Here is a 12,421-nt window from a genome sequence, read left to right as displayed (position 1 = left end):
CATGTTTTGAATGGGAAAACATAACGCCCAAGGTGATGAAGTCTACTGAGATCTTCATCATCCCTAGACTGGCAGTCTCATGGGACTCTATTTATAGTCACTTAGGAGATCGTATGCATCAAGCACCTGTATCTTCATCATCCCTAGACTGGCAGTCTCATGGGACTCTATTTATAATCACTTATGAGATCGTATGCATCGGGAGCTTGTCTTGCTTTACTTAAGTCTCTCTATTTTAATCACAAGGGCGTAAAAGCGGGAAAACATTAGCAGTTGTGAAAATTAAGTGAGTCTGTTTTGCCCCCAAAAAAGGAAGACTGCATAGACTGATTCCATAAGACGTAGTTTTCGCTCCTTCGTGGGTGGTATCCAGAATGGACAAAAGAGCAAAAACACCGACGTATGGAATCAGTCTAGAGTACTACATTGGGCTACCCTAAGCAAAACAACAATGGTACTAGTTCCTGTGACGTCGATCTCAACAAGCCATTATTATAATGAACCAGGCGTACAAAACAAATTGTTGGTTTGTGATAAAACTAATGTATTTCCCCGCGTGTACGTCAACTGTTTGGGATTTATCTACTTATTTTGCTTTCAATATTTTTTGGCTTAATTAGTCGATATTTTTTCCCGTAAATAATACGCAACTACAGCTTTCTGAACCATCTTACCAATTTATTCAATGCGATTTTAATTTTTTCTTTCAAATAGGGAAAGGAATTCGTAACTCTTTAATGAAAAAATGATTCACTTTAGAAAATTCTTGACTCCGGTTTTATTTAAATTGAACGAACTTTGAATATTCTTTGGATTTCTTAGAATTTTCTTTCGTTCAAAACGAGTTATTGTATCATTAATTAATATTGGCTTCTGCATTTACCTAAACGGAGGTTCTTATTTCTGGTTTTTTTTTTTATTATTATTATTACTTAATTTTTCCATCCTCACAAAATGAACGAAGCTTCTCTCGGCTTCTCTTACTAAACGTTTAAATCTACCACAAATTATATCTTGAGATTCGTGTACAGATAAACACATGAGTCATTGCTTAATTCCCCACCAAAGCGCAGACAAAATGTCCATCTGAATATTACACATTAAGCGGTTCCGTATTTTGTCTTGAGAAGTTATTATCGCAAAGAACACCGACAGCGTATTGACAAGTAGGAAGAGGGTGCGCCCGTCTCCTTCACATTCATTATATTTGTCATATTTTCGTACATTTTTTTACATTTTTTGAAAACATGCTATTAATTGATCGCGTTGGTTCCGCCGCACAAAACTTTGACACTATTTCCTTTACTTTCTTTTTACTCTTCAAGTATTTTCGAGTTTTCTCGACAGGAAGAACTAACTTCCCAAGATGAAACAGCTAATAACAAAGTGCTTGGATATCGACTGAATTATTAAGTGTACAGTCAAACCTGTCTATAACGGTCAACCTTGGGATATTGCCGAGTGATCGCTATATACAGGTCCGTTATAGACAGGTTTTGTAGATAATAAAGATACAAACGAGTTGGATATCCGAACCTATCTGATCTGACGAGCAGCTGTTGTTGTTGTGTTTTTTTGAATACACTAGCCCCAAATCATTTTCGGGTTCAAAAGCATAGAACATAGGAGCTTAGACCGAAATAGTACATAGTATGTCAATGGTACGTTAATCATAGGTATCTAGGGATACAGCTTGTGGAATTCTCATAAATTGTTGCACCGACAGAGAGGATGGAGGCTTTTAACACATGCCGGTTTCATATCGACTGTGTATACGAATATGAATACATCAGAGGAAAACTATGTCATTTTCCAGAACAATTTTCGGTCTCAGGTAATAAATAACTTAAACCAGCGCTTTAATTTCCGACGGATTATACAACCAAGACTCGTACATTCAACACGGTTTGATATACGATCTTCTCCCAAAACCAAACCGCGCATGCGCCGTCTAATCACTACATCGGCTTCTATGTTACAAGCTTTAGACCCGGAAATGATTTTGCAATTGAGTGTACATGTATACGATTTACGCTTCTTGCGGTCTAGCTATTAAATTGTATTTGATGTTATCGTTGTTATGATGTCTACCTCGTTGAGCATAGTTTACTTTATTCATAAGTTCTTTGATGTGTGCCGATTGATTGATGGCGCGCGCGAATGTTAGCTACATCATGTAGAGATCATTAGCTCCTATAGGTGTAATCATACAACACTATTTTGGTTTGATGCGAGTCGTTTACGTACTTCATAATGTCAACTTTGAACGATGACTTCCTTGATGAATGCTATTAATTGAGACACGAGTGAAAATGGTCTGCGCATGCTCTGAATCCGTATGCAAATTAGTAAAAATGTATGTGAATTTGACTTTCAAACATGCCTGATAAATTGGACTTCGCAAAATGCCAAAACGTAGTGTCCATGCTTAAAACTTTTTTCTCTAGTGTCATTAATTGATCGTTCGAAGGAAGTGAAAGAAATGCATGGCGAGCAACTAAACCTCATTAGTTCGGTACTCAAATCTAGCTATTTCTATGATCGTACAAGGAAGTGGAGGACAGCACGTGGGGTGCAAATGAACCATAATAATAATAATAAAGCTCTTTATTTAAGTTTCTAGTCGTTCTAGCACTTTCGCACTAACTGGGGACTCTTTTTCACTCACACACACTACATCTACATTCAGTGTTCTATGCACTTTAAAAGTTCTATGCTCACAGTCTCATGTCACATGTTGATTTTTACGGAGGAAAGAACCCGAAGAAAATCCTCGTGGCAAGAGAGAGAACAGCACATCAAACAAACTTAATCCACATATAGTGTCCGCAGAGCTCGAATCAATAAATCAAACTTTGGAACCACAGTGGTAAAAGAAGATGCGTTAGCAGCGTATGCCACCCATGCTACCTTCCGCCTTAAGTAACATTTTAGTTGTGCAAATCAATGGTCGGGGAAGTGAAAGTAAGCGGGTGGCGCGCAACAATAGCAGGACAACAGTCAACATGCCGACTAATGTAATGGATTATTTGCTATTTTGTTATGAAAGTCAACTTAACGAGTATAAAACATCTGATTGAACGTATAAGAACACTGATGGAAAAAGAACATGTAGTGCGCAAATAATGCTACGTAAACACCAATCATCTAGGGCCTAATGTACTGGATTATTTGCTATTTTAGTGTTGTGAAAATCAACTTAACGAGTACAAAACATCTGATTGAACGTATGAGGACACTGATGGAAAAAAGAACAAGTAGTGCGCAAATAATGCTACGTAAACACTAATCATCTAGGGCCTAATGTAATGGAGTATTTGCTGTTTTGTTTACAGTAGGTGCTAAAATTGTGAACGTAAAGGAAATATTGTGTGCGCAAACCTAGTCATTTTACTGATTCAGTGTTGTTGCTATTAAAATTGAAGCGAAAAAACACAGCACGCATTTACTGTTTGGCCAACTTGAATCATCACCGCCCAAATTGTTTAGGTTTTTTTTCTTTTGAAAAACGGAATGATTGCTGAAAACAGAGTCGTAATGCGTGCACCACTTGACATAAAAATCGGCTTTGCTGTAGTGTAATTAATATTTAGATTATGTAGTACTCAAATGAAACAATAAGAACTAAAGAGAGAGAGAGAGAGAGAGAGAGAGAGAAATGAAGGAAACAGAGACGAAGAATGAAAAGAAGACGGAAAAGGATGAAAGAAAAGAGGAACGGAACGAACGAACGAACGAACGAACGAACAAACGAGCGAGCGAGCGAGCGGGCGGGCGGGCGGGCGGGCGGGCGGGCGGGCGGGCGGGCGGGCGGGCGGGCGGACGGACGGACGGACGGACGGACGGACGGATGGATGGATGGACGGATGAATGAATGAATGAATGAATAAATGAATAAATAAATAAATGAATGAAAACAGGATTCAAAAGACAATTGAAAATAGGAATAATAGAGTTAACATATTTTATTGTTTGTACAGCACGCAGTGACAGTCCTGCTACTCGTAAACGTGGTTTAGTAAGCATTGATTACAGTAGTCAGTCCAAAGCCAGAGAACCGGAAGAAGGCTCGGGATCACTCATATCTGTTAATGATTTCCATCTTATTCGCGTCATTGGGAGAGGAAGCTATGCCAAAGTCATGCTGGTGAGTAATTTACCGATGCAATTCTATTATAGGGTGCATATTACAGGCTAGACAACTTATGGAATGCACCGTAAACAGCTATGAAACTGGAACAGCAGGGCTTGCGGGGGGGGGGGGGGGACCTATAGCCCTACCACTTTGTTGTCCACAGGTAGAAAAAATGTATTTAAGGAAAATTTTGAAAAATGTTATCGCCGTTACCTTTGTATGGAAGAACATTTAAAACCCCATTTGAGCTTGCTCCACCGGCCCTCAGCAGCAACAGCAGCAACAGCAGCATCAGCATTGGAAGCAACAACATCCGCAGAAATAGTCATCACAGTAGTAGTAGCAACTTCATCAACAGAAACAGCAGCAACAACGATGACAAACTGCGGAAAACAATTACAGCAACAATTAACAGTTGAACAAATCAGCAACAAAAGGGACATTAACATTTGTAAAATCTACGACGGCTACGTCAACCGGAAGTGTAAATAATTTCTCTTTGGGGTTCTGTTCATTGGAGATTTTATTCAAAACGTTGCCAGTAAAGTCAACTCATGCACAGAGAAGACAGCTTTGAAGGCACAAAACCCCAAAGAGGAGTTATTTACACTTCCGGTTGACGTCGCCCTCTTGGATTTTGCAATTCTTAAGGTCGCTAAGAACAACGGAAAAACAAAAGTCAACATGAAAAAACATTAAAAACAGCACTAAATATAAATAAATAAGAGAATTGACAACAACAATAACGTTAGTAACACCAAAGAACACTGATTGGAGCATTATCATGGACAGTAGCAGTAACATTCAAAGTGGAAGCACTTGCTGCCGGCAAGATTCTTAACGGACTTCATGCTCCCCATTCAAGAAAAGTTGGTTGTTTTGACAACTGTTTGTTCTATTTTTAAAGGTCGAATTCAAGAAAACTAAACGAATGTACGCTATGAAAGTTGTAAAGAAAGAATTGGTGGACGACGATGAGGTAAGAATGCTGTACATAGTTAGTGGTAGGAAACAGGGGTTTTGTTGGTGATGATTGCTGTTGTAGTGGCGATGATGGCTGTGTTGAAGATGGTGGTAGTGATGATGGTTGTTGTAGTGGTGATGATGATTGTGTTGAAGATGATGGTGGTGGTGATGGTTGTTGTAGCGGTGATGATAGTTGTTATGATAGATGATAATAGTGGTAGAATTGAGATAATCATGAAACTAACACATCCTTAGTAGACCCTGACTATATCTCTATCCACACCAGGTTTTCTTCCCAGGGTTATGTGGCGTCCCTGTACCATATGTTTGTTACTCAACTAGTAATATATCATTAGTAGACTCTGACTATATCTCTATCCACACCAGGTTTTGTTCCCAGGGTTACATGGCTTTCCTGTACCATATGTTTGTTACTCAACTAGTAATATATTCTTAGTAGACCCAAACTATATCTCTATCCACACCAGGTTTTGTTCACTGGGTTACATGGCGTCCCTGTACCATATGTTTGTTACTCAACTAGTAATATATAGTAAATGCTTATGTTTGTTTGGCTTCATTTTTTTCCCAACTCAGGATATTGATTGGGTCCAAACAGAAAAGCACGTGTTCGAGCAGGCAACAAATCACCCGTTTCTCGTAGGATTACATTCATGTTTCCAGACAGCTAGTAGGTAAGTACTGGCAACTCTGTATGTAACGTCTGTGTTATAGCAGTTTTCGCATGACTGTGAAAACTCATTGCCGTAAGCAGGCCGTGACCGTGATGTTTTCTAGAATGTAATTGCTGATCTTTTCTCGCGCAATCTATCAGTTTTCTCTGTAATCACAGAGTGGGACAATCATGAACCGAACCCTCATACCCATTCTTGGTGAAAGCCCAAGATCGAATTGGAATTTAGAAGTTGGTTTTTGCGGAGGGAGGAAAACCGGAGAACCCGGAAAACCCTCGAAGCACAGGAGAGAACCAACAAACAACTCTACTCACATACTACACCGAGCTCGTAGGGACTGGAACCCGGGTCGCATTGCTGAGGGGCGAGCACTCACCGTTACGCCAACCATGCTTCACAGATGTGATTGGTCTGACAGTGCCGTGATCTTGACTGTGTTTATGCCGTGTTCCGAGTATTTGATGGGATGGAGAGTAAATTCTTGAGCAATGTGATTATTCTGGCGTATCCCGCTTGCCGCTGTCACGACCGTGTTCGTGCCGTGCATTTTTCGCAGTCTAAAACTAACGACGAAACAGACAAAAACTAATTTAGAGAGGTTTTCCTAATCGGCGCAAAATTAGATCATTTATTCCAGAGTTCTGTGCTGCACCATGCACTGATATAAGATATTTGTTACTGTAGATTGTTCTTTGTGATCGAGTATGTAAGCGGTGGTGATCTAATGTATCATATGCAACGACAAAGAAGACTTCCCGAAGATCACGCCAGGTACGATCTTACGATTTGCCAAATAATATTTTTACACGATAAATGATGCTTTATTCACTCCTTACCTCAGATATTAAAGTTATATTAATTTTTGTTTCCATAAGCACTAAAGTTATATCGCATTGTGAACGACGGGGTACATTTGATTAGCTCCATGTCTGGCATTTATACATTTTATGAGTTATACACTTTATGCGATTTATCATTAAAAAGGGGCGTAACCAGGGGTCTGTGTGGTCAGTACTCGGGACCCTGTCGAAGTCTACTACTTAAGAGTGACTTTATTCCGTGTTTCAGGTTTTATGCCGCAGAGATATGCTGCGCTTTGAATTTTCTGCATGAAAAAGGTAGGTATCAGTGTATACATAGCAATAGCAAGCAAAAACTTATATAGAAAATTATTTTACGACCAGTGAGTAAGGCTACGTGAGGTTCGCTCCAGGCGCACTACCGCGCTACGTTCACTATTTACAACACACAACACTTAACTGTCATGTTGATTATTGTGGAGGGAGGAAAACAGGAGAACCCGGAGAAAACCCTCGTAGCATAGGAGATAACACATTAAACAAACTCAACTGACATGTGCGGTTCAGTCGAGAATCGCCGGAACGCACAGCTTCAGTTGAACTACTGAGCGATGAGAGACAGTGCCATGACATCGCATGCTTCTCGAAGGATCTTGCTATTGGTGTAAGGTCCCTTACCGTCTTCTCTGTATCGTACAGGTATCATATATCGAGACTTGAAGCTAGATAACGTTCTACTAGACAGTGATGGACACATCAAGATTACAGACTATGGAATGTGCAAGGTACGTCTGGGGGTTGATGATTGGCCAAGTGGTACGCTATTCTTGCTATGGCGCAGGGAACTGTAAAGTGACTATTCCGTAGCTTGACCGTGCCGTGCGCCATTATACCTTTTACAGTACACCTTTTGCTGTTCATTAACAGAAAATGTACATTCATTTGTGCCAATAGCTGTATCAATAACGTGTAATTTACTTTCATCAACACCACAAGTAACATCATTAGCGCGGATCAACTTTCAATAACGACAATTGAATATGCGTGTACATTCATAGGCATCAATGGACAATCAATAGCGCGTTTGTACATTCATATGCGCGGAATGTATTTTCTTGTGCGCGAAATTCAACTTCAATAACACCAAATGACAAACAATTGCATTTATGGACAATCATTTACCCAAAAGTGAAAATTCATTAGTGCTATTAGCATAATCATTGACAATCTATAACGCGCTTGGACAATCATGAGGGTCAACGTTATATTCTATAGCGTGGTTCGACAAACATTTGCATGATTCGAATAAACAATAAGAGAAATAAAACAATCATTAGCGTTTTTTTTTTTTTAATCACTTTAATACATATAAAAAACTCAGGAAACTGCCTCCATAATAGTGGCTGCGTAGGAGAATAGCAATTAGCTCACTTAAAGCAGCAATTAAAGCCGACATCAGCCGTCCAGAGATCCAACAACATACGAACTATTGGGCTGAGGCAAGACGACAAGGGATTGCTCTAGGTCTCTACAGAAAGCAGTTGCTAATGGAAGGGTTCCAGAGAAATGTGGCAACCATCACTATCGCTAAATGTGATCAGTGGTTCAGATATAAATATGCAAACGTATTTGCCACGATGTATAAATGGCGAAGAAATTGAAGGCTAAAATAGTTTTTTTTTAAATCACTAATGATTGTTTTATTTCTCTTATTGTTCATTCGAATCGATACTAAATGTATGTGTTGTTGTTATAGGAGGGTCTTCGACCAGGAGATTCAACAAGTACATTCTGTGGTACACCAAACTACATCGCACCAGAAATACTCAGAGGAGAAGACTATGGTGAGTAATGACGGCTTCCCTTAGCCTCACATAAGCCAGCAAGGGAAGCATCTTATATCCTTTCAGTCCTTGTGTATTTTGCCACTCTTACTTGAGCATTCTTTCTCTCTTTGCGAGCAAAGTGTGTGTGTGTGTGCAAGTCTGGCACTTAATTCAAGAGTAAATCATTCATTATTAAAGGGGCACTTGGATGAAAATCAATAAACATTGGAAATGACTTGAAACTTGTTTAAACTTATCTGTATGGCCCAGATAGTAGCCAAGTAACATGTTTTCTTCACAGTCAAAAGTGGCGGGAAAAAATTATCAATTTTATTCAGCATCTAAATTGTGAGTAAGTGACGTCATTTACTCAACCCATTGTCCTTTTCACTTTTAACCCAAAATATCTCAACAACGAGTGGCCCCCAGGCTAACATTTTCACTAATCTGATTTTCATAATTATAATTGAGTCATATTATTCTCGAATACTTCAATTATTCGGACTTTGGGGCGTTTTCATCCAATTGTCCCTTTAAGCATTATTTTATATATATTCAGTAGACAAATAGACCCACGAAGTCCATAATACTATAAAGATTACTCCCAAAATTGGCGCCTATCAGTTCCGTTAGATATTATCTGAACTTTCAGCTGTGCGCAATGGTACCTCTATTCTGAGGACACCCGTTTGTTACCTTGCCTTGTCCGCTTAATGAAGAAGTCCACTGAGTAGAACATTGGAAAGAATATAATGGGGCCTGTCTGGCGCAACTAGCTGTCCGGTTAATGAATGGTGTCCCCTTAGCTGTGTGCAATGCTACCTCTATTCTGCGGACACCCGTTCGTTACCTTGCCTTGTCCGCTTAATGAAGAAGTCCACTTAATGAAGAAGTCCACTGAGTAGAACATTGGGAAGAATATTATGGGGCCTCGCTGTTGCAACTAGCTGTCCGTTTAATGTATGGTGTCCCCTTAGGGACGGACCATTAGATAAGTGAGGAGGGGGTTTGGGGGGGGGGGGTACGTTTATCTCCCAAAAATATCGAGCAAAAACTTCAGCTACGAAAACAATATTGCGCAGCCTTTCCTTTCAGAAAAGAAATATTAACCAAACACACGCAAATTGCGTGCAGGGGTTTTTACAAAAAAATAAATATCGTGCAAGCATTAATTCCCGCAACTCCCCCTTCCACTTAGCTCACACTTAACTCGCCTTCCACTTAGCTAATGGTCCATCCTTTAAATAGAGAGGTGTCTGTATTTACTGTTCTCCTCTATCTCTTACAGGTTTCAGCGTAGACTGGTGGGCGCTGGGTGTTTTATTGTATGAAATGTTGGCGGGAAGATCACCGTTTGATATCGTAGGCAGTGCTGATAATCCGGATCAAAATACCGAGGATTATCTTTTTCAAGGTAAGTAGAATATATGAACAGTATATTTTTTCGGAGAACCCGTGGCGCATGGTACCGTTATGGCACGGAATGGCATTCCTTTTGATGTAATTCTTAACATTTTGCTACAAACACCAGAAGTCACAACCTTAAAATAAAAAAGACTACATTCACATGAAAGAGAATGTCACGTTTAACGTAAAATGAAAACAGTTTTGAGTTCTCTGGCTCAGGGTTACCCTCGACTTTATGCAGAATATTCATGTGTTCCAGTGAAGGTCCCTCGAGTTTCAAAGTGTTTGTATTGTTGAAGTTGTGCATTCTTTACTTTACTTTTGGTATTTGTGAATATTTAGACTCAGATACGAGGCTAACCCTGAGTAAATACGTCTGTAATCAAGAAACACAGCTGTAATTTGGAACTGTTCTAGAGCCATCTGATCAATAAAGTTTGATGGCACAAAAAAAACTTTTTAGATACTCCAATCGTTAACGCATTGTTTCATTTTTATTAACAGTTATTTTGGAGAAACCTATTCGAATCCCACGATCATTATCAGTGAAGGCTGCGTCGATACTCAAAGGATATCTCAACAAGGTATAAAGATTTCTATTTACTTTGGAGCCGCAGTTTATTGATATTTCTCTAGTTGTGCGGTAATAAAAGATTAAATTTAAATGTAAATGATTATCTTATTACCACACTCCCCGCGCACAGAGCATATTCTTTTGCTAAGAAGTAAAATTTTAAGCCAACTTGATTCCATTTTGTATGAAATGGAAGAACAGCTCAGCTCGGCATCTATAACTACACAAAAATATTGCGCGAAACGGTATCAAACAGCAATCGCTTGGCTTCTGACTTCGCAACAATGTTGCGCGATTAGTTAAATGTATTTGTTCCCCATATTACCTCCCGAAATTTTGATTGGGCAGGTTGTTGTTGTTGCAGCACTATCCCGAAGTATCGCGATTCTTCTATGAGTTTGATCCGGAGAGAGCCGCCAATGTAAACCCGTATCGTCGGCTCAGAGTTACCGCGCGATAGGAGAATCGCGATACAAAACTTTGGCAGTAAAATATAAGAAACACAACGGCATGCGGGAGTTGTTTCCCTAAGCCGCGCCCGGGCCGGGAAGCCACGTTTACAGCGCTTCCGCTTCACACGCGCGATAATCGTACAATTTGCTGATGAGACAGACTTAGTTTTGTAAGTCGTCAATCAAGGCGTTTTCACAACATCCCATAGAAATGTGCTCTTGAAAACTTTGCATTTTCCGACATTGTTATGGAAACTATTTGATTGACGTCCACCAAAACCTTTTTTGTTGAGACATAAAATTGTGCGATTTCACGCGTATGATTGGAAGGCGTCGTAATACTTATTGGTTGTATTTAGTGGATTCCTAACACAGCGTTGCCCACTCTAGTTTGTATACTATATCTTGGTGTTAATGCTGATTGGTTGTTTATATTGTTTACAGAACCCTATTGAGAGACTAGGATGTCACCCGCAGACTGGATTTGCTGATATCACGTCCCATGTGTTCTTCAGGACCGTCAACTGGGAACAGGTAGGTTCTGAATGCCATCAGGTACAGGGGGCCTTCTCCGATATTTCTGTTTAGTTGCATACTGCGATTGGTTGAACAAATGTCGTTAATTCTCCTACCTGGACCATCCCGTGTGCCATGGTTTTTACCATAATACGAAGTTTATTTACCCTTAAAGCCAATTACAATTGGTCTGTGAAAGCGTCTGCTAAACTGGGACACGCAGCCATCAGGGTCACGGAATGACATAGCATGGCACGTGTTTTTAGCGTGATATACAGCTATTTCGAAAAAGGTTGGTGAAGGTTTTGTAGCATGTTTCTTGTTGCATCTTGCATGTCGCATCTTGCTCGTTGCTTACCAAGCTTGAAATGTATCATATTCATATGTAAATGACAGAAAGATAGAAGATAGAAGATAGATCATGCCGGGGAAAAAGTGGACAAAGTTTAGGAAAATTTCATATCATTGTGACCTTTGCAGATTAGATTCACATCTCCCAGTGCATTTGGGGCTTGGTATGTACCATGCAACATGCAATAAAGCCTTCGCCAACCTTTTTAAAATAGCTGTAGACAAAATTGCATTAGCACAAATTTCAACTAATCTAATTACGATTCTATCTTAATAACGTTCAATTAACAGCTAGAAGCCCGTCAAGTAACTCCACCCTTTAAACCACGAAAGGAAGATCCTTACGGTCTTGAGAACTTTGACCCTCAGTTTACTAATGAAGACGTTCAATTCACGCCAGATGATCCGTAAGTTACAAGGCTCTTGCTTAAACGTATTATTTTGTTATACGTGTGAGTGCACCCGCATACGTGCAATCCAGCTCTGTTCAAGACTTAATCAAAGCTAACACAGTGCCGGAACCTCCTACGCAGCCGTCCCACTTAGGGTCTGTCAGCCAACGTTTCAGGAAAAGTTGCATGACAGATGCTAAGAACAGCTGTGTAAGAGGCTAACATCCTTTCTCCTCCGTCTCCCTCCCTTTCACTTCCCCCCCCCCCCCTCCCCCCGCACACAAAGCGCTGCTATGCAGCCTAGAAT

General features: G+C 40.0%; 1 protein-coding gene across 2 annotated transcripts in view; it reads left to right on the top strand.

The window, feature by feature from the left end:
* Window positions 1-12,421, top strand: part of LOC116303250 (protein kinase C iota type) — a 34,321-nt gene that overhangs the window by 18,483 nt on the left and 3,417 nt on the right. For both annotated transcript variants that reach the window (XM_089037124.1, XM_089037127.1), the window contains 11 exons: window positions 3,981-4,147; window positions 5,043-5,114; window positions 5,699-5,796; window positions 6,481-6,567; window positions 6,865-6,914; window positions 7,296-7,381; window positions 8,353-8,440; window positions 9,711-9,836; window positions 10,334-10,413; window positions 11,300-11,389; window positions 12,014-12,129. In XM_089037124.1, the coding sequence (XP_088893250.1) occupies window positions 3,981-4,147; window positions 5,043-5,114; window positions 5,699-5,796; window positions 6,481-6,567; window positions 6,865-6,914; window positions 7,296-7,381; window positions 8,353-8,440; window positions 9,711-9,836; window positions 10,334-10,413; window positions 11,300-11,389; window positions 12,014-12,129 (1,060 nt within the window). The remainder of the gene's footprint in view (window positions 1-3,980; window positions 4,148-5,042; window positions 5,115-5,698; window positions 5,797-6,480; window positions 6,568-6,864; window positions 6,915-7,295; window positions 7,382-8,352; window positions 8,441-9,710; window positions 9,837-10,333; window positions 10,414-11,299; window positions 11,390-12,013; window positions 12,130-12,421) is intronic.

This window comes from Actinia tenebrosa, unplaced genomic scaffold, assembly GCF_029948245.1.
Source record: "Actinia tenebrosa isolate PJP-AT-01 unplaced genomic scaffold, QUT_ActTen_1.0 PGA_scaffold4__44_contigs__length_22323623, whole genome shotgun sequence".
Classification (NCBI taxonomy): domain Eukaryota; kingdom Metazoa; phylum Cnidaria; class Anthozoa; order Actiniaria; family Actiniidae; genus Actinia; species Actinia tenebrosa.
This window is presented reverse-complemented; position numbering and strand designations above follow the sequence as displayed.